The sequence below is a fragment of the Trachypithecus francoisi genome, unplaced genomic scaffold, assembly GCF_009764315.1.
Source record: "Trachypithecus francoisi isolate TF-2019V2 unplaced genomic scaffold, Tfra_2.0 Contig01440, whole genome shotgun sequence".
Lineage (NCBI taxonomy): Eukaryota > Metazoa > Chordata > Mammalia > Primates > Cercopithecidae > Trachypithecus > Trachypithecus francoisi.
The window spans coordinates 30,147,041-30,171,108 of record NW_022681431.1 but is presented as its reverse complement, the minus strand read 5'-3'; the positions used below and the strand labels follow the sequence as shown (position 1 = coordinate 30,171,108).

The following is a 24,068-nucleotide window of genomic DNA, read 5'->3' as shown; positions in this document are numbered from 1 at the left end:
CCATTTTTCTGTCTGCCTGTGTATTAAAATATAATCTTTTAATGAAATTTAAATTTAGTTATATAATATTTTTAGGAAGCTTTAAGACAATTCAGGATTTCCACTATAAGGCAGATTTAATACATAAATATTATTTATTGAGTAGTATTCTTCTAGGAGTCAATTTAGTGCTATATTCTTCTTTGTTATATATTAAGTTATTCAAATTTAAATAAAGACTTGAAATTTTTTCTAGTTCATGTATTAATCTGAGGATAGTTAACGTGAGCTCTTTTTTTATATGCAGACAATCAGGATGGCTGGGATGGCAAACAAGAAAATGAGGAGCGACTTTTTGGGAGCCAGGAAATCATGACTGAGAAAGATATGGAATTATTTCGTGATATCCAAGAACAAGCACTGCAGGTAAAGTTGGATATTCAGGTTGGACAATCAAGCAACTTGTTCATGGCTGAGAAACAGCAGATTAATTACATTATGGGTTAAGCACTAACAGCAGTTTGCCTAATCTCAGAATAGTGGTGGTTTGTGTGTATATGTAGTTCTGCTGGTTATAATATTCCTTTCAAACCCAGGATAACTGCTTTGGTTTTGCAGATAAGCACATGGCTTTGACTAGGCTTTGACTATCAGTATTAAATAAGCTTGGTTTATTTTTGTCTTACTATATGAAGAATTTGGGATTTGACCAAAAACAAACAAAAGACAGGCTTCTCATGAGTGATAATAAAGCACCCATATTTATTAATTCAAGAAATATTTCATGCCTGTAATCCTAGCACTTTGCCAGGGTGGGTGGATTGCTTGAGTCCGGGAGTTCGAGACCAGCTGGGGTAACATGGCAAAACCCCATCTCTACAAAAAATAGAAAAATTAGCCAGGCATGGTGGTGCACAACTGTAGTCACAGCTGTTTAGGAGGCTGAGGCAGGAGAATTGCTAGAGTTGGGGAAGTGGAGGTTGCAGTGAGCTGAGATCATGCCACTGTACTCCAGCCTGGGTGGCAGTGAGACCCTGTCTTAAAAAAAAAAAAAAAAAATTGCAATTCTTTGTGACACATGGCAAGATTATATAGGCAAAGAGTCTATGTGCCAGATGCTAGAGATGCCAGTGAATGACTGAATTCTTTCCCTGAACTATACAAGAGATTTCTGAATAAATAATGTCATTAACATGAAAAGTTCAATTATAGAATACTTGGTGTTTTGGGAGAATAGGAAAGCCAACTTCTACTTCTGCCTGGGGAGGTCAGAGGAGGATTCATTGAGGGGCCTTAAAGGATGTGTAGGAGTTGTGCATATCCCTTCAAGGGGTATGTAGAGAGTTGGTTCTTATATAATCAGAAGGAACAGAAGTGAAGATGGAATAGACTTGAAGATAAGAGAAAACATGCTTAATTGTGGGAATTAAAATGGCTCAGGATAAAGAATATAGGGTGTGGAGAATGTCAGGAGGTGACGTTGGAAAAGTGCAGGGGCCAGATCATAAAGGCTCTTCCAGATTATGTTCATTTATTTTTTGTCTTTTCCTTCTTTGCCACCAACAAATGTACCATGTAAGCCAAGTTCTCTATCTCTTATCTTGAAAAGAAGGATTTCTAGGCTGGGTGCGGTAGCTGGCTCACTCCTGTAATCCCAGCACTTTGGGAGGCCGAGGCGGGTGGATCACAAGGTCAGGAGTTCGAGACCAGCCTGGCCAGCATGGTGAAACCCCGTCTGCTAAAAATACAAAAATTAGCCGGGCATGGTGGCACACGCCTGTAGTCTCAGCTACTCGGGAGGCTGAGGCAGAAGAATTGTTTGAACCCGGGAGGTGGAGGTTGCAGTGAGCCGAGATCATGCCACACCACTCCAGTCTGGGCAACAGGGTGAGACTCCATCTCAGAAAAAAAAAAAAATTCTAAGGCTGATGCCGAGGGTTCTAGGGAAAACTCTTCGTAGTAAGAGACCCAGTGGTGGTGAATAGACTGTTGATGTCAGTCATTCTGTGAGTACTTTTGAAAATATAAAACAGCAGTACAAATACTCAGTACACATTTACTCAGCATTCTGCTGTATTATGATTTCACAAAATATTAGCTTTGAGTCAGGTGGACCTGGGTTCACGTCTTGATGTGTCGTTTACTAACTTCTGCTTTGAGCAAGTTGCCCTCAAAGCTTGTTTCCTTTCCTGCTAATGTGTTATTATAGGTACTCTAGTAGAAATCTGCATGGACTTCAGTGGGGACTGAAAGAAGGCAGTAATTATGTCCTTCCTGACTGAAAGAGTTGTTTTTTTTCCCCCCCGAGTAAGTTGCAGACATAATGTTAATATCCCTTTACTCCTAATTATTTATGTATATTTCTTAAAAACAAAAATGTTCTCATACATGACCATGGTCCAGTTGTCAAATCAGGAATTTAACACAAATGAAGCGCTATTGTCTAATTGAGTTATCATGTCTCTCTAGTCTCCTTCCAATTGGGAACAGTTCCTCAGTCTTTATCTTTCATGACCTTGACAGTTTTGAAGTGCACAGGTCATTTATTTTATAGAATGTCATCACTTTGAGCTTGTTTTATTTTTCATGCTTAGAAAATTCCACAGGTGTGCTGTGTCCTCCTCAGTGTGTCACAATCAGAAGGCATGTAATATCTAAGTTCTCATCACAAGTGCTGCTAACAGTGGCCACTTGGTTTAGGTGGTGTCCATGTTTCTTCTCTAACATTATTACTTTCTAGCTATAATTAAATATCTTGGGGGCACATATTTTGAGACAGAAATGCAAATATCCTGTTTTTTATCAAACTTTTATCTACCACATTTAGCATCCAGAGATGATTCTTGCCTGAATCATTTACTTTGTTGGTGGCCAAACATTATTTTCCAGTTCTGTCATTTCTTTGGCATTTATTAATTGGCATTCTACTGTAAGAAGAAGCTTTTTCTTCTTCCTATTTATTCATTTTATTTAAACTCATAGATTATTTTATGGGTTATAATCCATTGCTATATTAGTGTTTATTTTGATGCTTAAATTGTTCCAGATTTAGGCAGAGGGGAACTCCTTTCTAGAAGCTCCTGTGTCCTTTTAACACATCATCATCATTTTTATTTACTTCTGGCCATAGCAAGATGTTCTAGTCTCTTACTGTTGTAGCCATAGATCCTGGCTTTTAGTGGTAAACGAGAGTAAATGGTAGCTCTATCCTGTACTTGCTTAGGGCCACAGAGATGTCATCTTGATTTTTTTTTTTTTTCTCTGTCATACTTCACTTTCAGTCCATCAGCAAATTCTAATGGTTCTGCCTTCAGAATATGTCTGTAGTATTTGCTACTGCCGACCCACCGTCATCGCTGGCTTAGGCTGCTATAATTGCCTCCAGACTAAACTTGCTTCTGCTTTTGCCCCTACCCCACTTCCTATTTTCTTTACATGGGGGCCAGGGTAATTATTTTCAAACGTAAGTTGGATTTTACTCCTCCCTTGCCCAGGAAACCTTTCATGTCTTTCGGTCTTCTTTAGAATTTAAAAAAAAAAAAAAAAAAAAAAAAAAAAAAAAAAAAAAGGTCTGTTCTCTCATCTCCAAGGCGGTATATGATCTTGTGCCTGCCTCCCTCTTTGGCTGCTTTTCTTGCTCTCAGGCTACTCCAGCCACAGCCGCTGCCTCTTCCTCAAACACACCAAGCACGCCTGCCTTGGGCCTTTGCAGTTGCTGCACCTTGCCTCGATGGCCCTTCCTCTAGAGTCAATGATTTGGTAGGTTCACCTCCCATTCCATTTGTCTTGCTCATATGTCATCTTACCAGAGAGACATTCCTGACTCCCACACGAAGATAGCTTACAGCCCATTTTGTCCCTCTGTCCCCTGACATGCCTGCTTTTTCTGCATAGTACCTATCACCTCTTGAATTTAAATTTTTTATTTCTAGAATGTTAGTGCCTTGAGAACGAGGACTTTCTTTTTGGTCACTGCTGTCTACTGAGTACTTGGAATATAGTAAAGCCTCAGTAAATACTTGCTTAATGAATGGAGGATATTGAATGCAATTTTCTTCTGGGAGAAATGGGGCAGGGGTTGAAATAATAGAAAGGTGCAAGAAGGATGACCAAAGAGAGTTAAACGAGGTGCTAAGCCCTGCTGAGGCTTGGGGAGACAGTGTAAATGCTTATTGATGGTAATTGGGCTAATCCTATGTTTCTTTCTAGCATTTTATTAAACCCAGGATTGTCTGTGTATGTGTTGGCACCAAGGAAATAAACAGCTAAATCTTGGAAGTCTAATTCATGCTTATTCTTGTTGGCAGTGCCCTGAAATTCTGATGATGTTGCTATTTCTCCATGAGGCTTATTCATTAGCATCATGCACCTTCTTTGGTACCAGCACTATAGGACAGACAAAAAGACACAGACTCTGCCTTCATGAAGCTTTTAGTTTCACAAATAGACAGATAATAAACACTTATAAAAGTAAAACTGTACTTACAAACTGATAGTAGGAAGGAAATAAGAATGCAGTGAGGGATTCTGACGAGCTGGGCTACGGTGCTGAGGATTGGGGTTGGAGTGTTTATGAGAAGGGAAGAAGTAACAATTTATACATAGTTCCAAAAGATTATTCAAAAGTCAGTGGAGTAAAGAGCTAGAGAAGAATATTTCAGAGACAAGGGGACTGCCTATGTAAACATATAAGGGAGTGAAAGTAGTTGATAAACTTGAGGAACTGAAGTTCAGTGTAACTCAAGTACTGTGAATAGAAGAGTTGCACAAGGTGAAGCTGGGGAAATAGACTAAGTCCAGAAGTTAGGATTGGGGTTTTTATCGTAATTGCAATGGAAAGACATTGAATGGTTTTTAGCAAACAGCAAGATCAATTTTATTAAAAAATGTTTTTTCTTGGCTACTGCATAAAGAGTGGTTTAGAATTAAGCAAAAGTGGAAGCTGGGAAACCACTTTGCAGGCTTTTCCAGTGATCAGGATAAGAAAAGTGTTAGCTAGGACTAGAGGGGTGGTGGTAGAAAAGGGAGAGAAGTGGATGGATTTAGATGTATTTTGGAGATGGAATCAGCAGAACTTAGTGATGAGTTTACTGTGTAGCTTGAGGGAGCAAGAGATGATCAAAGATGACTTCCAGGTTCTCTGACTTAATAATGAAAGTGATTTGAAGCTACTTGGGAAAGTTCATGTTGACTAGAGGACATTTTGAATAATAAAAAGATTCATAAATACAGTGCAGAAAGTCATTTTTAGAGCATAGATATAGCTTAGAAGCTGCTAGAACCTGTGTTTCAAAAATTTTGGAGGAAGATTTTATTACAGGGTCTTTGGTAGTCTTACAGCAGCATCAGCAAAAGACATATGATAAAGGAATCAATATTAGAATCCATCCAACTAATAACACATTGTTTATTGAGTGCCTGCTATGTTCTAGAAACTATCCTATGTATAGGGGCTATCAGAAAGACATAATTTCTGTTCTCTTAGAGCTTATAGTCTGGAAGGGACTATGTTGAATAATCAAACTTTGCATGGAACATTATCTAAGTCAAAGATAATTGAAATGTTGAGCAAGATTTATATCAAAAGGAGTCAGCCACTCATTGGTTTTGATTTTTTAAAAAAACTGTTGCAGGCAGTAGGGTAAGTATGGATGTAGTTTGCCTAGTACTGTGTTCCATCATTATCTATACAACATACACTTCCATGAAAAAGAGCCACCTCTGGATACAAAAGTGGAAGCATAAAAATTTAGTAGTATAGGTTTTTGTTGTAGAATTTTATTTCAACTATGAGCTTACGAGCTTGGAGAAATTACTTTTCTTAAAAGGCTCTATCAGTAGAAAGAACTTGCATTTGTATTCAGTTCATTCCAGTGGAGCGTGACAGCCTTCTTGAAATATATAGAATGATTTTTACATAAAATATCAAAGAGCACATTGTATTTTCATACAAATTTTAATGCTTTCTGATTTTGAAGGATTCCTTTGGTTTTTGTGTGGTTCTGGGAAGTTTCAGAGCATTTTTGAAATCTGTGTGGGTTATTAAAATTTCTTCCTTGCTTGAAGAATTAAATCATTATTAAAAATATAGTAAGCTAGGTTCAACAACTTTATTAATCCCATGACGTAGAGGTGTTATGCCATTTTACATATGAGGAAACCAGCACTTTTAGTTCAGTGACTTCCTGTAAGTTTTTATGCTAGTAATAGTGCAGCCGAAATTAAAACTTAGGCCTGTGTGACTTCCAATTCTGTACCCTTAATCACAGTAACATCCTGCATTATTCTGTATGCAGGATGTTATGGGAGTAGCAAAATCATTAGGCATGTGCTAAATGCAGGTAGGTAAAGGTGCTTAGGAAGATACACAACAGACAGTAGCTTAGAGTACCAGTGAAACATAGTGCATTGCTGTATTAAATGATTCAGACTTGTCTCAGATGTTCACAGTATACTAAAATGTGTGAAAATTGGTGCAATCTGAGATGATCACAGAAGCAGCAGGCCTCAGGAATGATGAGGATTTAGGTAGATGGAGAGAACTAGGGCCTATCAGATGAAGTAAACAATATTAACTTCAGCTTTGAGGAAGAAATGACTACTATACAGGAGTCCCTGCTTACCCACCAGTGATACGCTCCAAGATCCCCAGTAGATGCCTGAAACCGGGGACTGTACTGAACCCTGTATGTACTGTGTTGTGTTTTTTCCTATACATACATACCTATGCTAAAGTTTAATTTATAAATTAGGCATAATAAAATAATAATAAAACAATTTTAACAGTGTACTGTAATAAAAGTTATATGAATGTGGTCTCTAAATCTCTTACTGTATTATTGTACTGTACTCACTCCCCTGACGGTGTCAGATGATAAAATTTGCACTGAGGCTGACGACAGATAACTAGTACCTCGGAAAGCAAAGCTGGGGATAAGGGGAGACTACTATAAATAATTCCAGCTGGAGGGCAAAGATATATTATCTGTGTATTCCAAGAACCTGCCACTGAGATAGCAAGCAGAAACTCACATTTATCTGGCACTTGCTGCGTGAATGGCATAGTGCTCTAAGTTCTGTGCAAATATCAACTCGTTTAATCTTTTCAACAAATCTAATAGTGACTTGCCCAACTAAGGTGACTCAATGAGATAGGATTTGAACTGTGCTAGCTTTTTCTAGTTCCCAGGCTCTTAACTACTATCTTAATAAGTAATGTTGTACTAAATTATCCAGTGAGCTAAAAATACATCTATGCAGCCTTTAATATGTGACTTACGTTTAATGGGTAAATAACACACTAAACATCCCCCCACTTCCCATGCCTACTTTCAGCAATATCAAAGAGAAATCACTTAACAGCAAAAAGATGTCATGGGGGTACCTTAAAATCCTGTCATGCCAAAACTAACATCTTGTTACTAGCTTTCAAAACCCTCCAAAATGCAGCTTAATACTAGTAATTCAGTGTATTACTTACCATTGCCCAACAGATGTTCCACCCTGTTTTATCTCAAACTAAACTCCAGCCATTCCTCACTTTGCATGGTGCAATGTTAACTGAAACCCATGCTTATCGAACTAAGGTAGATTGAAGGAACAGGAGATGATCAAAGATGACTTCTAGGTTCTCTGGCTTACTGTAATAAAGAACGTGGTTTTAAGCCAGCTGGGACAGTTCATCTTGGCTAGATAAGAGGATGTTTTGAATAATAAAAAGACTCATAAAGGTAATGCCGAAAGTCGTTTTTGAGGGCATAGATACAGCTTAGAAACTGCTGCACCTGTGTTAGGGTTGGCAAAATATGGCCCGTGGCCCAGTCCCATCCACGGCCTGTTTTGTATGACCTACAAGTTAAGGATTGTTTCATATTTTTAAATAGTTGGACAAAAATAAAAAGAATAATATTTAGGGACATATGAAAATTATGTGAAAAATGTCAGTGTTCGTAAATAAAGTTTCATTACAACACACACACACAAAACCCATGCATATCAGAACTAAAGTCAAATCTGTCACCTCAGAAGCAAGGACACAATTCTTATGTGTACCTGTTTCCATTAACAGTGCCATCAAAAACAAGGACTGCCTGTCTTACAACACCTTTATGGGCAGATACTATGTTTTCTATATCATCTCCACAGTGTGACTTGCATGTAGTAGGTCCTCAAATATTTGTTGATCTGATGAGCCAATAATCACCCTATCTCCTAATCCCCCTTTTATATGTGGTTTTGGTTTCCATGGTTTCAGTCACCCTTGGTTAGCCAAGGTCTGAATTTTATTATCATCATTATCTCCTCCTCCTCCTCCTCCTCATCATCATCAGAAGGGTGCATACTGTGCAGTAGGATATTTTGAGACAGACCACAATTCACGTAACTTTTATTACAGTACATCGTTGTAATTGTCCTATTTTTAGTTATTATTGTTAATCTCTTTCTGTGCTTAATCTATAAATTAAATGTTATCATAGGTATGGATGTATAAGAAAAAACATAGTATATACAGGTTGAATATCCCTTATCCAAAATGCTTGGCACCAGAAGTGTTTTGGATTTTGAATTTTTTTTTTTTCCAGATTTTGGAGTATTTGCATCATATGCTTAGTAGTTGAGCATCCTGAATTCAAAATCTGCAATGTTCTAATGAGCATTTCGTTTGAGTGTCATTAGTGCTCAGAACGTTTCAGATTTTGCAGCATTTCAGGTTTCAGATTGTCAGATTAGGTATACTCAACTTGTATAACATTTAATACTATCTACAATTTTTAGGCGTTCACTGTGAGTTTTGGAACAGTGTGTTCCCAGTGGGTGGATAAGGGGGACTATTGAATAAATGAGTAATTAAAGCCATGTGGTTAGTAATAGATAACCCTCTTACTGTATGCCAAATACTATATTCAGCATTATATATTTGTTTCATTTAATGCAACTTTGTTATTAATTACTTGGCCTTATTTTACAAATGAAGAAACGGAAACGTTAGAAGGATTATTTTACCTAGAGTTATAAATTGTTAAGTTTCAGAGTCAGTATTTGAACCCTGGTATTCTGACACCATGGCCTTAATTCTTAACTGCTTAATTTATGATATAGTATTACTATGGAGATATGCATAAGTTGCAGTGAGAATGAACAGGAAGACATCTAGGGATGTTATTGTTCTATTTTTAGTTATTGTGGTTAACTACAATTTTAAGTCTTCGTAGAGGAGGTGACATTTGTGTAGGGTGTTGAAGGGATGAGTAAGAGTTTACTATTGGAGAAGAGTGAGAAGGCATTTCTAGTAGAAAGTTTGGGTGTGAGAAATCTTGTATTCTTGGAGCTGTGTGTAGTTGGTTGGAGTTCAAACAAGAGATGAGATTGGAAAGGTACTAGATCATGAAGATTTTGTGTTTCATATTAAGGAGTTTTTACTTAATCTTGTAGGTAAAGTAGTTTTTTCAAGTAGTTAAATAGTAGCTAAATAGCTCTTGGGGAACTGCTAAAGAATTTCTAAAAAGTGGATGACATATTTGCATTTTAGAAACTCAACTCTGGTGATACTGTGAGCAATGGATTGGAGAACACCTGAGCAAGGGACCAGTCAGATGATTACAACAGTCCAAATGAAAAGTGACTGGGGCCTAAATGAAGGTAGAAGAGATAGATAGGAGACAGATAGATAATCATTTTGAGAAAGACTTAAGATAGAATGGAAAAGACTACTGTTGGATTGGGAGTTAGGATTGAAGGAGAGGGCAGAACCAAGTAGGTCTTCTAGTGTTCTCTTTGGAGTAGATGATGATATTACATGTAGGAATATAGGAAGAGGAGCATATTTAAATGGAAGAAGAGACCATGCTTACATAGGTGTGGGACTGTGTGAAATCTAAAGTGGAGAACTTTGGTAAATGGTTGTGTTACATGTATATACAGGAGACCTTGGGTAGGAGATTTGCCATGTTACCAGCACACAGGTGATTGTTGATAAAGTTTTTGTCTTGGATAATATTTATCTAATAATAAATATTACTGAGTACTGGTTACTATGTTCCAAGCACTAAAGATTTAGCAGTGAACAAAACATTTAAAAAAAAATTCCTTACTCTTGGGAGCTAACAGTTTAGTTTGGGTTGGAATGGGGTAAAATAAATGGTATGCCATGTGGTAGTGTTATGGAGAAAACGCAGGGGAGGAAGAGGGAGAATTCAGAGGGAGAGGATTAATGTGTGCAATGTTAAATTGGTTGGTTGGGGACTGTCTCTCTGACATTTAGCAAAAACCTGAAGGAGGTGAGGGGATGAAACATGTAGGTAACGGGGGGATAACATTCCAGGCATAGGAACAGGAAATGCAAAGACCCTGAGTCACGATTTGTGCATGATCAAGGAAGTACAAGGAAGCCAATGTGATTAGAGCCAGGTAAGGCTCAAAATAGCAGATGGCAAGGACAGAAAGGTAACGAAGGCTGGCTTTTGTAGGGTCTTCTTGGCTGTTGTAAGGACTTTGACTTTTACTCTGAATGAGATAGGAACCCTGGGAGGGTTTTGAGCAGAAGAGTGACTTTTGTTTTAACAGGATTACTTGGCTCCTGTGTAGATTGAGGCAGGGTGGGGTTCGGGGTGGGGGATGGAGGGCAGTATAGAAGCAGGGAGAACTTCAGGAGACTCTTAAAATTATTGAAGTAAGAGACGTGGTGTTTTGGATTGTGGTGGTAGTAGTGGAATTGGAATTCCCTATTACGTTTTGAAGGTAGACCCATTGGGATATGTTGATGCATTGTGAAAGCAGGGAATTCGAGACAATGCCAGAACACAGTCTGAACACAGCCAGAACACAGGTCTGGGCTGAAAATTTCAATTCAGAACTCACCAGCAAGTAGGTTGTTTTTTGAAAAACGAGACTAGATGAGATCACCAAGGGAGAAGAGAAGAACTTTGAGTCTAGGTTATTCCAACTTTTAGAGATTGGAGAAACTGAGAAGGAATGGCCAGTGAAGTAGGAAAAAAACCATGAAGGTGTAGTTCCTTAGAAGCTAAGTGAAGAATGTGTTGTAAGAAGGAAGGATCGGTTTTTAAATTCTGCAAATAGACCAAGTAAGATGAGAACTGAAAATTGACTGTCCAGCTTAGCAACAAGGAAGTAATCTTGAGAAACTGTTTCCATGATGGGGACAGGGGAGGGTGAAGAGATAATTGGAGTGGGTTCAAGAAAGAATGGAAGGAGAAATTGGTTATAGTAGTAATATGTGGCCACTCTTTTGAGGTTTTTTACAGTAATTAGGAGCAGAGAAAGGGAGAGTTGGATAGAGCTGTGAGGGCTAAAGAAGATACCCTTTTTTTTGAGATGCAGTCTCGCTCTGTCACCAGGCTGGAGTGCAGTGGCACCATCTCGGCTCACTGCAACCTCTGCCTCCTGGGTTCAAGGGCCTGCCTCAGCCTCCCGAGTAGCTGGTACTACAGGTGCACGCCACCACTGCCAACTAATTTTTGTATTTTGTATTTTTAGTAGGGATGGGTTTTCACCATGTTGGCCAGGGATGGTCTCAATCTCTTGACCTTGTGATCCGCCCATCTCTGCCTCCCAAAGTGCTAGGATTACAGGGTGAGCCACCATGCCTCCTTTTTTTTTTTTAAATATGGAAGGAATAACAGCTCTTTGTATGCTGATGGAATGCCCTGGTAGAGGGAAAAAAGCTGATGATGCAGAAGATAGGGGGGGAACTGTTGGGTGATGTTCTTTCGCTAGGGAGCAGGAAGATGTTATCTCATGGGAAGCTGTAGGCTGAGGAGCTCAATCTCTATCCACTGTATTGGTGAAAGGCAGGATGTGTGGCACAAAGGTGGAGGCAGACCGATGTGGGTGGGAAAAATTGCGGAAGTTTTCTTTTGATTTTGTCCAGTTTAGTGCAATAGGAAGCAAAAGCATTGGCTGAAAGTGAAGGTGGTGGAATAAGCAGTGTTGGAGGCTTGAGCAGAGGAGAAAGGATGCAGTTGTCTTTCAGAACGGGAGAGTAGAGTAGGAAGCATCAGGACCTGCTTGAGGTTTGTGGGTAGGAGTATAATGTGAGACTGGGTAGCGTGATTCTCTGTTTTTCTCCACCCATGTTCACATTGAGGTAATGACTTGGATTATGTGAAGAGTTGAATTTAATAGAGGTTAGGATTTTGTTGTTAAATTAGAAGAGAAGCAAGAGAGTTAAAGGTCTCTGCAAAGGGTGGAATTACAGGGAAAAACCTTAGAATCTAAGCTGTGTAGAGAGAAAGGAGGGCGTGAGGAGAGTGGAAAACTGATGGAAGCACTGGATTATGGGTCCTCCGGATGGAAAAGATAAGATGGCCAAGGACAGAATTCTAGATTTTGTCAATATTTTATAGTAAAAGAACTAGCAAAGGAGATGGATGAAGAGAAGTCTGAGTATAAAGCAAAAAGGCTTAGGAAAAGGGAAAGATAGGAAGTAGTATATAGTGTCTTGAGCATTTGTGGCTTAGCTAGGTATCAATGTTTATACAGGTCACAATATCCAGAATCCTGAAATCTAAGGAGTCCTGAAAACTTGAAAAAAAATCATTGTGGCAACATAAAAGTTATTTTAACCAGACTTGACTTTTCTTTTCTTTTCTTTTCTTTTTGAGACAGATTCTCACTCTTGTCACCCAGGCTGGAGTGCAGTGGTGCCATCTCAGCTCACTGCAAGCTCAGCCTCCCAGATTCACGGCATTCTCCTGCCTCAGCCTCCCGAGTATCTGGGACTACAGGTGCCTGCCACCATGCCCGGCTGATTTTTTGTATTTTTAGTAGAGACAGGGTTTCACCGTGTTAGCCAGGATGATCTCAGTCTCCTGATGTCGTGATCCACCCACCTTGGCCTTCCAGAGTGCTGGGATTACAGGCATGAGTCACTGCGCCTGGCCTAACCAGACCCTTTTTTTTTTTTTTTTTTTGAGACGGAGTCTTGCTCTGCTGGCCAGGCTGGAGTGCAGTGGTACGATCTCGGCTCACTGCAAGCTCCACCTCCCGGGTTCATGCTATTCTCCCGCCTCAGCCTCCCGAGTAACTGGGACTACAGGCGCTCGCCACCATGCCCGGCTAAGTTTTTGTATTTTTGGTAGAGACGGGGTTTCACCATTCACAGGATGGTCTTGATCTCCTGACGTCATGATCCGCCCACCTCGGTCTCCCAAAGTGCTGGGATTACAGGCGTGAGCCACCGCACCTGGCCCCAGACCGTTTTTAAGTGTTACAATTTGGTGGCACTAAAGACCTTCACCTTGTTATGCAATCATCACCATCATCTATTTCCAGAACTTTTTCATCTTGCAAAACTGGAACTCTGTACCCATTAAACAACTCCGAATCCCCCCCGCCCCTGGTAAACATCATTCTGTCTTCTGCCTTTATTAATTTGTCTACTCTAGGTACCATAAGGAGAATTATACAGTATTTGTCCTTTTTTGTCTGGCTCTTTCACTTAGCATAATGTCCCCAAGGTTCATCTGTATTTTAGTCTGTGTCAGAATTGCCTTCCTTTTTTCTTTTTTTCTTTTTTTTAAATAAGACCAAGTCTTGCACTGTTGCCCAGGCTGGAGTGCAGTGGTGCAGTCTTGGCTCATTGCAACCTCTGCCTCCCAGGTTCAAGCGATTCTTCTGCGTCAGCCTTCCGAGTAGCTGGGACTACAGGCACGTGCCACCACACCCAGCTCATTGTTGTATTTTTAGTAGAGTCGAGGTTTCACCATGTTGGCCAGGATGGTCTCAATCTCTTGACCTCGTGACCTCGGCCTCCCAAAGTGCTGGGATTACAGGAGTAAGCCACCAGCGCCCAACCATTGCCTTCCTCGTTAAGGCTGGAGAATATTCCGTTCTATGTATGTACCACTTTTGGTTTATCCATTCATCCATCAGTGGATACTTGGATTGTTTCCACCTTTTGGTTATTGTAAATAGTGCTGCTATGAACATGGGTGTACAAATAGATACCCATATACAAAGAACTGCTTTCAGGTCTTTGGGGGCTATACTCAGCAGTGGAATTGCTAGATTATGTAGTAATTCTGTTTACTTTTTTGAGGAACCATCATACTGTTTTCCACAGCAGCTGTGCCATTTTATATTCCCACCAACAATGGGACAAGGGTTCTGGTATTTCCACATCTTCACCAACATCTGTTATTTTCTGGTGTTTTACATTTAAAAATAATAACCATCCTAATGGGTGTGAAGTAGTATCTGATTGTGGTTTGATTTACATTTTCTTAATTATTAGTGATGTTGAGCATCTTTTCATGAGCTTATTGACCATCTGTATATCTTCTTTGGAGAACGGAAAGAAATTTTTTTCCAACTCATTTTGCAATAAGGTCCCACTTGACCTGAACCGAGTTACTGGCAAAACATGATCTGACCTGACAGACTATTTATATTCCTTACTTATGCCAGTTAATGTGAATATTCGTACGCTTTGCTAAAGAAATTTTAGTGTGTCTGATTATGGAGTGCTGCCCCAAATCCTACTAGGGCTATTCACATGCACATACTGTACACATGTATGTACTAATGCTTCTATAAAATCAGAAAATATCAGAATTCCAAAACACATTCTACTCTAGTCCAAGGGTTTTGGATTAAGAGTTTGTGGACTTGTAGCTTCATTTCTTTGGAAAACCATGTTCCAGGTTTTAAAAACGTACAAACTTTGGGAATTTAGGGAAGAATTAGTTGAGGGCTATCTCTACTTCCGTCACATCTCAACCCATGTCTTTCTTTTCTGTCTTTATGCTTCACTTGCCATTCCTGCCCTAGTGGTTTTGCCTCTTAACCTCTCTGAGGCTTATTTTTTCATCTGCAGAGTGGGTATATTGTTTTCTACTTTGAAGGATGGATGGTGGGGACCAAAGGAGGTAATGACGTAAGGCTCAAGTCAGAGTCTAGCACAGTAGGTGCTCCACAAACGCTGATTCGCTGTAGTCCTTAAATTCATGCTCTCTCTGTTGTGGAGCATGTGAATTCGTTCTTTCATACCTCTTTCATCATGTTACTTAATCCCTAATGAATGGAATTACTTACTATAGTGTTTCTGTGTGAAAATGTTCAAATGCCAAAAAGACATCTCTTCTCCCCACATTTCCTAGCCTCACACTGATAATAAAGGATTACCCCCCTCTCTCCTCAAAACATTACACCCCCATGGGGAATGGAGAGGTAAGGGCAAATGAGAGTGCTCCAGTGGACAGATGGGGGAAGGCAGCAGCTCTGTGTTTACAAAAATTGTTAAATTATTTACACAATTTTGGTGTCCCTACCAAATCCAGAGTTGGAGATACTGCAAGAATGGCCTTTTTAATGTTAGAAATAGGAGTTAGATGAGTCATTTAATGGAAGCTTAATTTTTTTGTAGAAGAGTAATAATCTTTTCATATAAACCAGTGGTAATAAAAGCTTTATTATCTAGCAGTAGGCATAAAGTTTTCTTTTAGTTTAGCCCAATTACTGGTGCATTTAATCTGCCCCCTTCCCCGCCACCCCCCCCCCCCCCCCCGGGTTAGTTATCTTAGATTAAAAGGTCAGTTCTGGCCTGGAACATATGTCTTCTTTTAAAGAATTTGGCATATTTAGATGAGGAGGACATGAAGTGGCAGAACTTGAGTTAAACATTTAAATATATTTTGTGCCCTTGGTTATTTATATTAGACACCTGCTGCTTTGGAAAGTAACATGTTTAACGAAAACATACTTTGGCTGAAATGTTAAAATAAAATGACCTAGCAAAGGTAACCTTATAGTTCCGATATGACAGTTTGAGTTTGGTTGGGACTGGAATGAGTGGTTTCTAGGTAGCCATTTCTTCCTCCCTGTGTAGAGAGCCTTGCTAATTTTTAAACCTTCATAAGAGGAAACACCCTTGCTGTGGAGGCTTGCTCAGGGGAACGGAGTGGAGGCGGGCTCGCACATGAGCGCATGTGCAGGAGCGTTTCACCGTGCAAAGGTTAAGGGCGGATGTGGGCAGAGGGGAACCTCCCACAGGTCCCATTCTGGACAGACGTGCATAGTTGTGGTGATGTGCAAACAGCTGTACTGGAACTGGATATCCACTTTCACGTCGGGCATCCGCCTAGAAGAGCAGCTGGCAGCTGATAGGAACACCCTCAAACAACAGGCAGTGCTGCAGCAGGTGCCTGACCTTGACTTTCGGGCTTTCTATCTGATCCTTGCCTCAGGAAGTTAGATCTGGTTTCTGGTATTTGGTTATTTTGAAAGTTTCCTATACTGTTGTTACTACTTTGAGTTGTGAAGATAGATGAAAAGATACTACTTTATGAGTTAGAGTAGTTGATTCTAGAATGTAGTTTCAAGAACAGCCTTTAAAAAATCTTTTTACAAAGTTCTGTTTGGATTTTGAGAAATGAAAGAAATCTTACTTTAACCCTGTGTTATGTATTCTTTATTGTTTTTTGTTTTTGTATTTGGAGGAGCCCCAGTACTTGTTGGTGTTATAACACAATTCATCCCACAAACAGATGTTTGTCTTTTGTTTTGAGGTGTCTAAGGAAGAGCTTGAGATTTCACTTGGCTACATTCCAGTATGAAACCTGAGTTAAGTCCCTTGGCCTTTTATAAAAGAGAACGGTTAGAAAGACCAGAGTTCTCTAATGAGTTATGGTGAAGTGGTGAAGAGACTTTTTCAGAAACGAATTTATGTAAAACCAATGAATAAAAATCTCTGTTCTTTTTAGTTTGTTATAAAATATGTGTGTGTATCTGCGTGCTCTAACAAGGAATTTTTACTAATCTCAGTGGCCTTTTTTTTTTTTGAGACGGAGTCTCACTCTGTCGCACAGGCTGGAGTGCAGTGGCCGGATCTCAGCTCACTGCAAGCTCCGCCTCCTGGATTCCCGCCATTCTCCTGCCTCAGCCTCCTGAGTTGCTGGGACTACAGGCCCCCGCCACCTCGCCTGGCTAGTTTTTTGTATTTTTAGTAGAGACGGGGTTTCACCGTGTTAGCCAGGATGGTCTCGATCTCCTGACCTCGTGATCCGCCCATCTCGGCCTCCCAAAGTGCTGGGATTACAGGCTTGAGCCACCGCGCCCGGCCCTCTTAGTGGTCTTTGAAGCATAAAATTGAAGGATATTTTCAGTTGTCCTTTTGGGGAAGAGTTATTAATACTTGTATTTGGTTAGGCTAAACTCTTTGTCTTTTGCTTGTCAATTAGTATTTGTAGAGCATCCATGATAAATCTGCATGCACACACATGGACGTGAGTGTGTATATGCATCTGTTGCTAGATTGGGTGCAGAGCAAGTCACGTTGCCCTTGAGTTAACGTGTTAAGACCCTTGACAGCCTTCGTTTTCTTTTCTTTTTTTTTTTTTTGAGACGGAGTCTCGCTGTGTCGCCCAGGCTGGAGTGCAGTGGCACAATCTCGGCTCACTGCAAGCTCCGCCTCCCGGGTTCCCGCCATTCTCCCGCCTCAGCCTCCGAATAGCTGGGACTACAGGCGCCTGCCACCGCGCCCGGCTATTTTTTTGTATTTTTAGTAGAGACGGGGTTTCACCGTGTTAGCCAGGAGGGTCTCTATCTCCTGACCTCGTGATCCGCCCGCCTCGGCCTCCCAAAGTGCTGGGATTACAGGCTTGAGCCACCGCGCCCGGCTTGCCTTTGTTTTCTTGAGCTACGTACTTAGGTTTGAATTTCTGATCTGGAAAGTCAGGGAAGTCATAAAGGCTTTAAAAGTTATTCTCTGTTTGGATAATGTAGTTCAGATTATTGCAGGGATGAGGGGCGTATAGATTGTTTTCATGGTAAAGAGAAGGTAGAAAAAAGAAGGTCTATATATAACAGACTGTCTTTTTCTTTGGTTAAATCTATGCAGAGCTAGTAATGAAGGGAATTTTAGGCATAGTATAAAATGAAACTCTCTTGACATTTGTCTGATTCTTTTTATATTTCTCTTAAATATCTACTTTCCCAAACTAGAAAATCATCCTTTGTGTGCTTATGTGTTCAGTAGGGCATCTCCATTGTTGTCAGCAGAGTCAGTGTGGTAGGACTTCAACAAATATGCAGTGTCCCTCTCCCTTACTTGTAAATTGTTCTTTATCTTGTATCTCCAAGTATCAGCAGTGTCTCTTTAATATTAGTCACTAAGAGTGAGTTTAGTTGAGGAAAATATTTTTAGTGTTATTAAATGTAGAAATGCAGGAACACCAAATGCATTTGTTTCCAAGAGATTTATTAGCATTTTTATTCTTCATCTGGGTGCTCTATTTAAGGAATAATATAACTTATTTCAAAATATGTTAGCTTGTTGTAGCTTTGTTTTTGTTTTTGTGTTTCTCCTTTGGAGTCCTGAGAAGACAACATTTAGATTCAGAACTTTGTTATCTCAGTGTGTCTAATTTAGCTAACTTTTGAATGTATTTCTTGACTGCACAGAAAGTTGGAGTGACTGGTCCCCCTGATCCACAAGTCCGCTGTCCCTCTGTCATTGAGTTTGGGAAGTATGAAATTCACACCTGGTACTCCTCCCCATATCCTCAAGAATACTCAAGGTATGTTTTGAGAGACCCTTGACCTTCTGTTTTGAGATCCATAGAAGTCTGGAACTGGAAGGTGTTTTGAAGTCTTGAAGATGTTTGAGTCCACTTTATCCTTGACATTTGAGGAAACTGGGGGCTTTTAAATGTCCGTAATAATAGCAGCAGCTTTGGCAGCCACTGCATCCCAGTTTGCTTTAGATGTTATCTTCTGTAACCTCTCAGACACTGATGTTTAAAATGAGAAACCCAAATGCATGGTCACAATAAAAGGGGAATGCTTTTTTTTAAGAGAAATTTGTCTTCACTCCTATCACTAAGAATTTTGAAAAAGAGAAGAGACTCATATATAAATTAATATAAAGTTTCAGTTGATGAGCCTTTGATCTGAATATTTATAATTTGGCAAACTTAGTAAATGGTGTGTTTTCCCAGAAAAAATTGGACAAATGGTGTAAAATTATATATTAATAGTTTGGGCTTCCAGATATATTAATAACCATTGATCACTCACCAGCTTGGTGGCGCTAAAGTGGTCTCATGACTCAGCTCTGAAATTGACAAGTTATGTAACCTTAAAAGCTGCCCAACTGCTCTGTGCCTCAATTTCCTCATCTGTAAAGCAGAGATAGTAATAGTGCTTACTTCGTGGGGATATTGAGAACATTAAATGAGCTACAGCATGTAAATCACTTAGAAAATGGTAAGTGCTCAATAATGTCAATTATTATATTTTTCTTTATGGTTAAAATTAAAAGATGAAATAAGATGAGATCAAAAAATTAAATACTAGTTAATTGAAGTGCAGTAGTGACATTAATGCTCTCTAATCTATAAACTACTTATGCCTCAGTTTCCCGTATAGCAGAGTGTTACAAGAAATAATACGTCATGGTGCTTTGTGGGTTAAATACATGTTCAGAGTATTCTCATCCTGTAAGTTTTCACCCATTTAGTAACATTGCCTGTCCAAAACATTAGCAAAATTTATTCAGTACTTTACAATATATTGAGTGCCTTAACATGAGTTATTTCCAAGAAACTAGGAATAGGCCAGTATAGTTGTTAAAAGGGCCACCGAGTAAAACTCATTTATCTTTTTACTTTTTCTTTCCATATAATAACTTGCTTCTCTAGTCTATAGTTGAAGCAGAAAAATAGGGGTAAGAATGCCCATTTCAGACAGCGACCTCAAAGTGACAACAAACAAAAACAGAAGAAAAAGCAAAACTCCAGGAAGCTAACATACAAGCTCATGAAACACAACATTGAGGGCCATTTACTGTAGGATCAGTTATCCCCAAACACTGGCGTGTCTTCAAGGCAGCACACGGTATCATGAGCTGACAACAGTTAATCTGACTTTAAGATAAGGTTGCACTGTATTTGCATTTCCATACTATACATGTATATATATTATACATATATATATTATGTATAATATATATTATTCCTCAGGAGTTCTGAATAGCCAAGATCTTGTATGACTGAGAAGAAATATGCCAAGGACATATTGCCTGTAATCATTCAAGAGAATGATGAGAATGGAATAATAAACTGTTGTCTTTTAAGATAGATGTTTAAAGGATTCATTGAAAATGTAACTTTTGTTCTGATGAGATTTTCATTAGAAAGAGGTGTGAGGAGACTAGTTATCAGTAAAAGAATAAATAATGCCATCAAAAAATAACTTAAAAAAGTATAGTAGGAAACAGTAGAAAGCAGAAACAGGATAGGAACTTATAAAGTTCATCAACTTCCTTAAGCAGTTTTAGACATTTTCTGTGTATTTTTTCATCCATTGGGTAGGGTTCTTTGAGTTTTCAATTAGAAAATATCCTGTAATTTTTAATAGGTTCTTGAGTAATTATGACTTTTTTCTGTCTTTATATTCATAGTTCTCTTGGTTACATTTTTTAAAAATTATATTTATTTAAGTGAACTTGAAACTTGAGGTGACTAAAATGTTTGGAGATCTTACATTTTCCAAATAATAAACCTCTATTCTTAATTTTGTTACTGCTTATTTATTATTTTGTGCTAAACTACTTATAAGTTGTTTTCTCATTAAAGGTTTTAAACACTGTAACGTACAAAAACAGGGCAGTAGGAGCAAACAAAAAGGAAAAGATCACAAGAACAACCTCTTTTGGGAAGTGGGATTATGCTTTAGGGAATGTCCTTTCATATCCAAATATTTGTGTGTGCATTGTGTAAGTAATCTTGTATCCCTGTCTTTAAAAATCAAAACAAAACAATGAAGCAATAATACTGTTTCATTTGGAGCAGTGTGATTAAGTCTCAGACATTATGGAGTGTAAAACAGTTTTAACTATGAATTTTTCCCACAGTGCCATGTGGTGCCCACACATGGCAGAGACAGGTTCATCACGAAACCTACTCTGCCATTAAGAGCATGACATAGATGGTCTTAAGGCAAAAGAAATTGTCATCGTGGGATGCCCTCTGCTCCTGTGCTGCTTAGAGCTTAGCTCTTTGCTTTGAGATCCTAAAGAGGCAGATTCCTAGGTGATAGAGTAGCCTAGGAAGATTCCTCTGCCTTTTGATTCTCCTCTGGGCTTTATTTGATACTTAGATTATGAGATTGTCACTAGAACCAGTTTGATTATTCTCATCATTCCAGTTACGGAAGAAGAAACCAAATAGGATCCCTAATGCGTTTGGCTATTAAATTATTGAGTAAAATTGATGAAAGAAGAATACAAATAGTAATTGTTAAGTAATAGCAACTGTTATTACCATCCCTTGAGCTTGGTACTGGACTAAGCATCTCTGGTGTAAATTCTGTGAGATGAATATTACTGTCTTCATTTTGCAGACCTGGTTCCAGACAGTACAGTGTATAAGTGGCAGAACTTGAAGCTCACTTCTCTCTTACTACATAGCCATAACCATTAACCACTGGGCCACCACTGGGCCTATGCTACTCCATGTAGCATGTATATCTAGGTTGATCTCCCTTGACTTGTACCATAATCTTAGATTTAAGTAATATTTGGTATAAATTGTATTGTTACATTAAAAATTTGCTACAAGTTGACTCCACAAACTGCTACTATGTTGGGCCATGTTCAGAAGCCAGAAAGTACTGTAGAAATTCCTGAGAATAATAATTGCATCATTCTAGAAGTTAGAGAAGCACGCCCAGCTACAGCACAGCCCTGGTTCCATGGGCTGGGTTGTCAGCATTGCGGCAGACTTTAGAATAAACTTCCAGTGTGGAGGTGACACTTCACGTACAGTTGGTCAAAACCACTGTACAGCTACATATTTGATAGCTGAGACCTAGGTCCTGCCAGGAAGAAGATCACTAAAAGCAGCCCCCAACAAGATTCTCCAGGGCTAGGAGTATTCATAATCTTTATAAATACATTTCATTTCATGTAGTCTCATGTTTTTCTTTATGATAGATCTTTTTTCAGTGAGAGAACGGCAGTTGTTTATAATATTACTAGAAATATTTTGGTTTTCCAGTAGTTTTTTTCCAGATGATTCCCTTTAGATTAGCAGTGTCATCCCAGTGGGCTTGGTTTTAATAAAGTAAGGGGCTTTTAAAATGTTTTCAGCGAGAACTGGATTGGAATAAAGTAGATCACAATGCTTGTTTTCAGTTTACTATTTTTCACATAATAAGGTTCACAAAAGTTGTTTCTTTTTTTAATCATCAATTAAATGCCATACATGCCATACATCTTGCCATTCTAAGGAAGTAGCATGAACTCTTCATTTACTGGAGAAGACTTGACAGTAATTTTCTCAGAGCTTTTATTTCTCCTGATGTTTCTTGAGCAATTTGGTTACTGTGAGAGCATTAAACATTTTTGGCCTTCTCTCACAGACCTTAGGACATAAATTGTACTTTCTTTCCCTTCCTCCCTCCCTCCCTCCCTACCTCCTCCCTCCCTCCCTCCCTCCCTCCCTCCCTTCCTCCTTCCTTCTTCCCTTCCTTCTTCCCTCCCTCCCTTCCTCTCTCCCCTCTCTTCCTTCTGTTTCCAGAAAAGTAATTAGCATTTATTGAATATTTTCTGTTTTTTAATTGACAGATAAAATTGCATATATTATGTACAACATGATGTTTTGAAATATGCACATTATGAAATACGACTAAATCTAGCTAATTAACATAAATGGTACTTTATTTTCATGTCTCTGTGCTGAGATCTAACAGTTGGATTGGATGCTGTTAAAGTTGGCATTTATCTTTACCATGATTTAGTAAATGATCTGTCACTTTTTTACTGTATCATTTTTACAAAAATACTTTAAAAAGCACAAAATTTTTAAAGTTTCTCAGATTCGTATTATAGGAAGTATTTAGTTGTAATATTTAGCCCTCAAAGTGAAACTGGACACAGATAGTGTTACTTCTGTATCTTCATGCCGTGACAAGTTAAGATTGCTCATTGAGAATTTAGCACAGGTAAGAGGTAAGTAAAACAGTTAGGGAGGGAGGTGCCACCCATTACATCTACATAAGGAGACTCATTCTTCCTCTTCCTTTCAAGAAGAAATTACTCAGAATCCAGGTATTCAGGAAGGTGGTCTCCCAGTTATAGGTCACCTGTAAGACTTATTTAATACATTTAGTGCTCATATTAGATGATGAAGTTTATAAGGAGCCATTTCATTCTGTGATTTGTAGCTCTGGTGGTGAAGATGGAAAAACCTCTTCATCTGGTGGTTCCTCCTGAATAGTGGGGCTTGAGGCAGAATGCAGTGGAAACAAAGTAGCCAACGACACATTGCTTTCCATGCTCTTAGCTCCTGCTTCTTGACTTTATAGTGCCAGTTCATTATTTGTTTCACTCAGTGCTTAATTTTGGAGTGGTTGTACTAATAATATAATTACAAGTTGTATTGGTGTGGCTAACATTAGAGATTTTGAAAAACGATATTGTATGTTTAGTAATATTATAGTACAAAAGTTCCTTGGAAGCTTTTAGTGTGCTGAATTGAATGACAGTTTAAAAAATAAAAATAAGATGTGAGATTATATGGGAAGAATTAATGCACATTGTGAATCCCCCAGGAAAGGTGGGAAAAAGCATGTGCCCTCTTGCCCTTATTTGAGCACGAAATCCTTAGTACCTGCAGGATTCGTGTTCCATAAATAAACCTTGGGAAAAACTTTAGTAGAATGTTAGATGTTTACAGATAAATTGTAATTATATTTTAAAAGCTGCTTTCAGAGTGGGAACTTGAAAAAATAGTTGTGGTCTTCACGTAAACCAAACATTTTTGTGTGTCTTAACCTACTTAGCAAATATTATTTGCTTTAATTCTAGAGTAATATTTTAAGCATAACTATCCAAATTGATAGCAACTAAATTAATTTTTTCTTTTCATCTCAGTACTTAATATGAGACAAGATACAGTAATTTATTTGAATTATATATTTTGTCATTTTACCATCCAATATTTTTGCATATGCAGTTTTTTTGTTTTGTTTTTTTTTTTAACCTGTTACCTGGGTAGTAATGAGAGGCAAAAAGATGATAATTGTGCAAGTTTGAAATTCTCTAAAATATAAAGCCCTGTCTTTTTTGTTTG

The 24,068-nt window shown here is 38.7% G+C and overlaps 1 protein-coding gene across 3 annotated transcripts in view; it reads left to right on the top strand.

The window, feature by feature from the left end:
* The window catches only part of KAT6A (lysine acetyltransferase 6A), a 125,651-nt gene that overhangs the window by 81,916 nt on the left and 19,667 nt on the right, over positions 1-24,068 (top strand). For all 3 annotated transcript variants that reach the window (XM_033232156.1, XM_033232154.1, XM_033232155.1), the window contains exons 8-9: positions 287-405; positions 18,397-18,512. In XM_033232156.1, the coding sequence (XP_033088047.1) occupies positions 287-405; positions 18,397-18,512 (235 nt within the window). The remainder of the gene's footprint in view (positions 1-286; positions 406-18,396; positions 18,513-24,068) is intronic.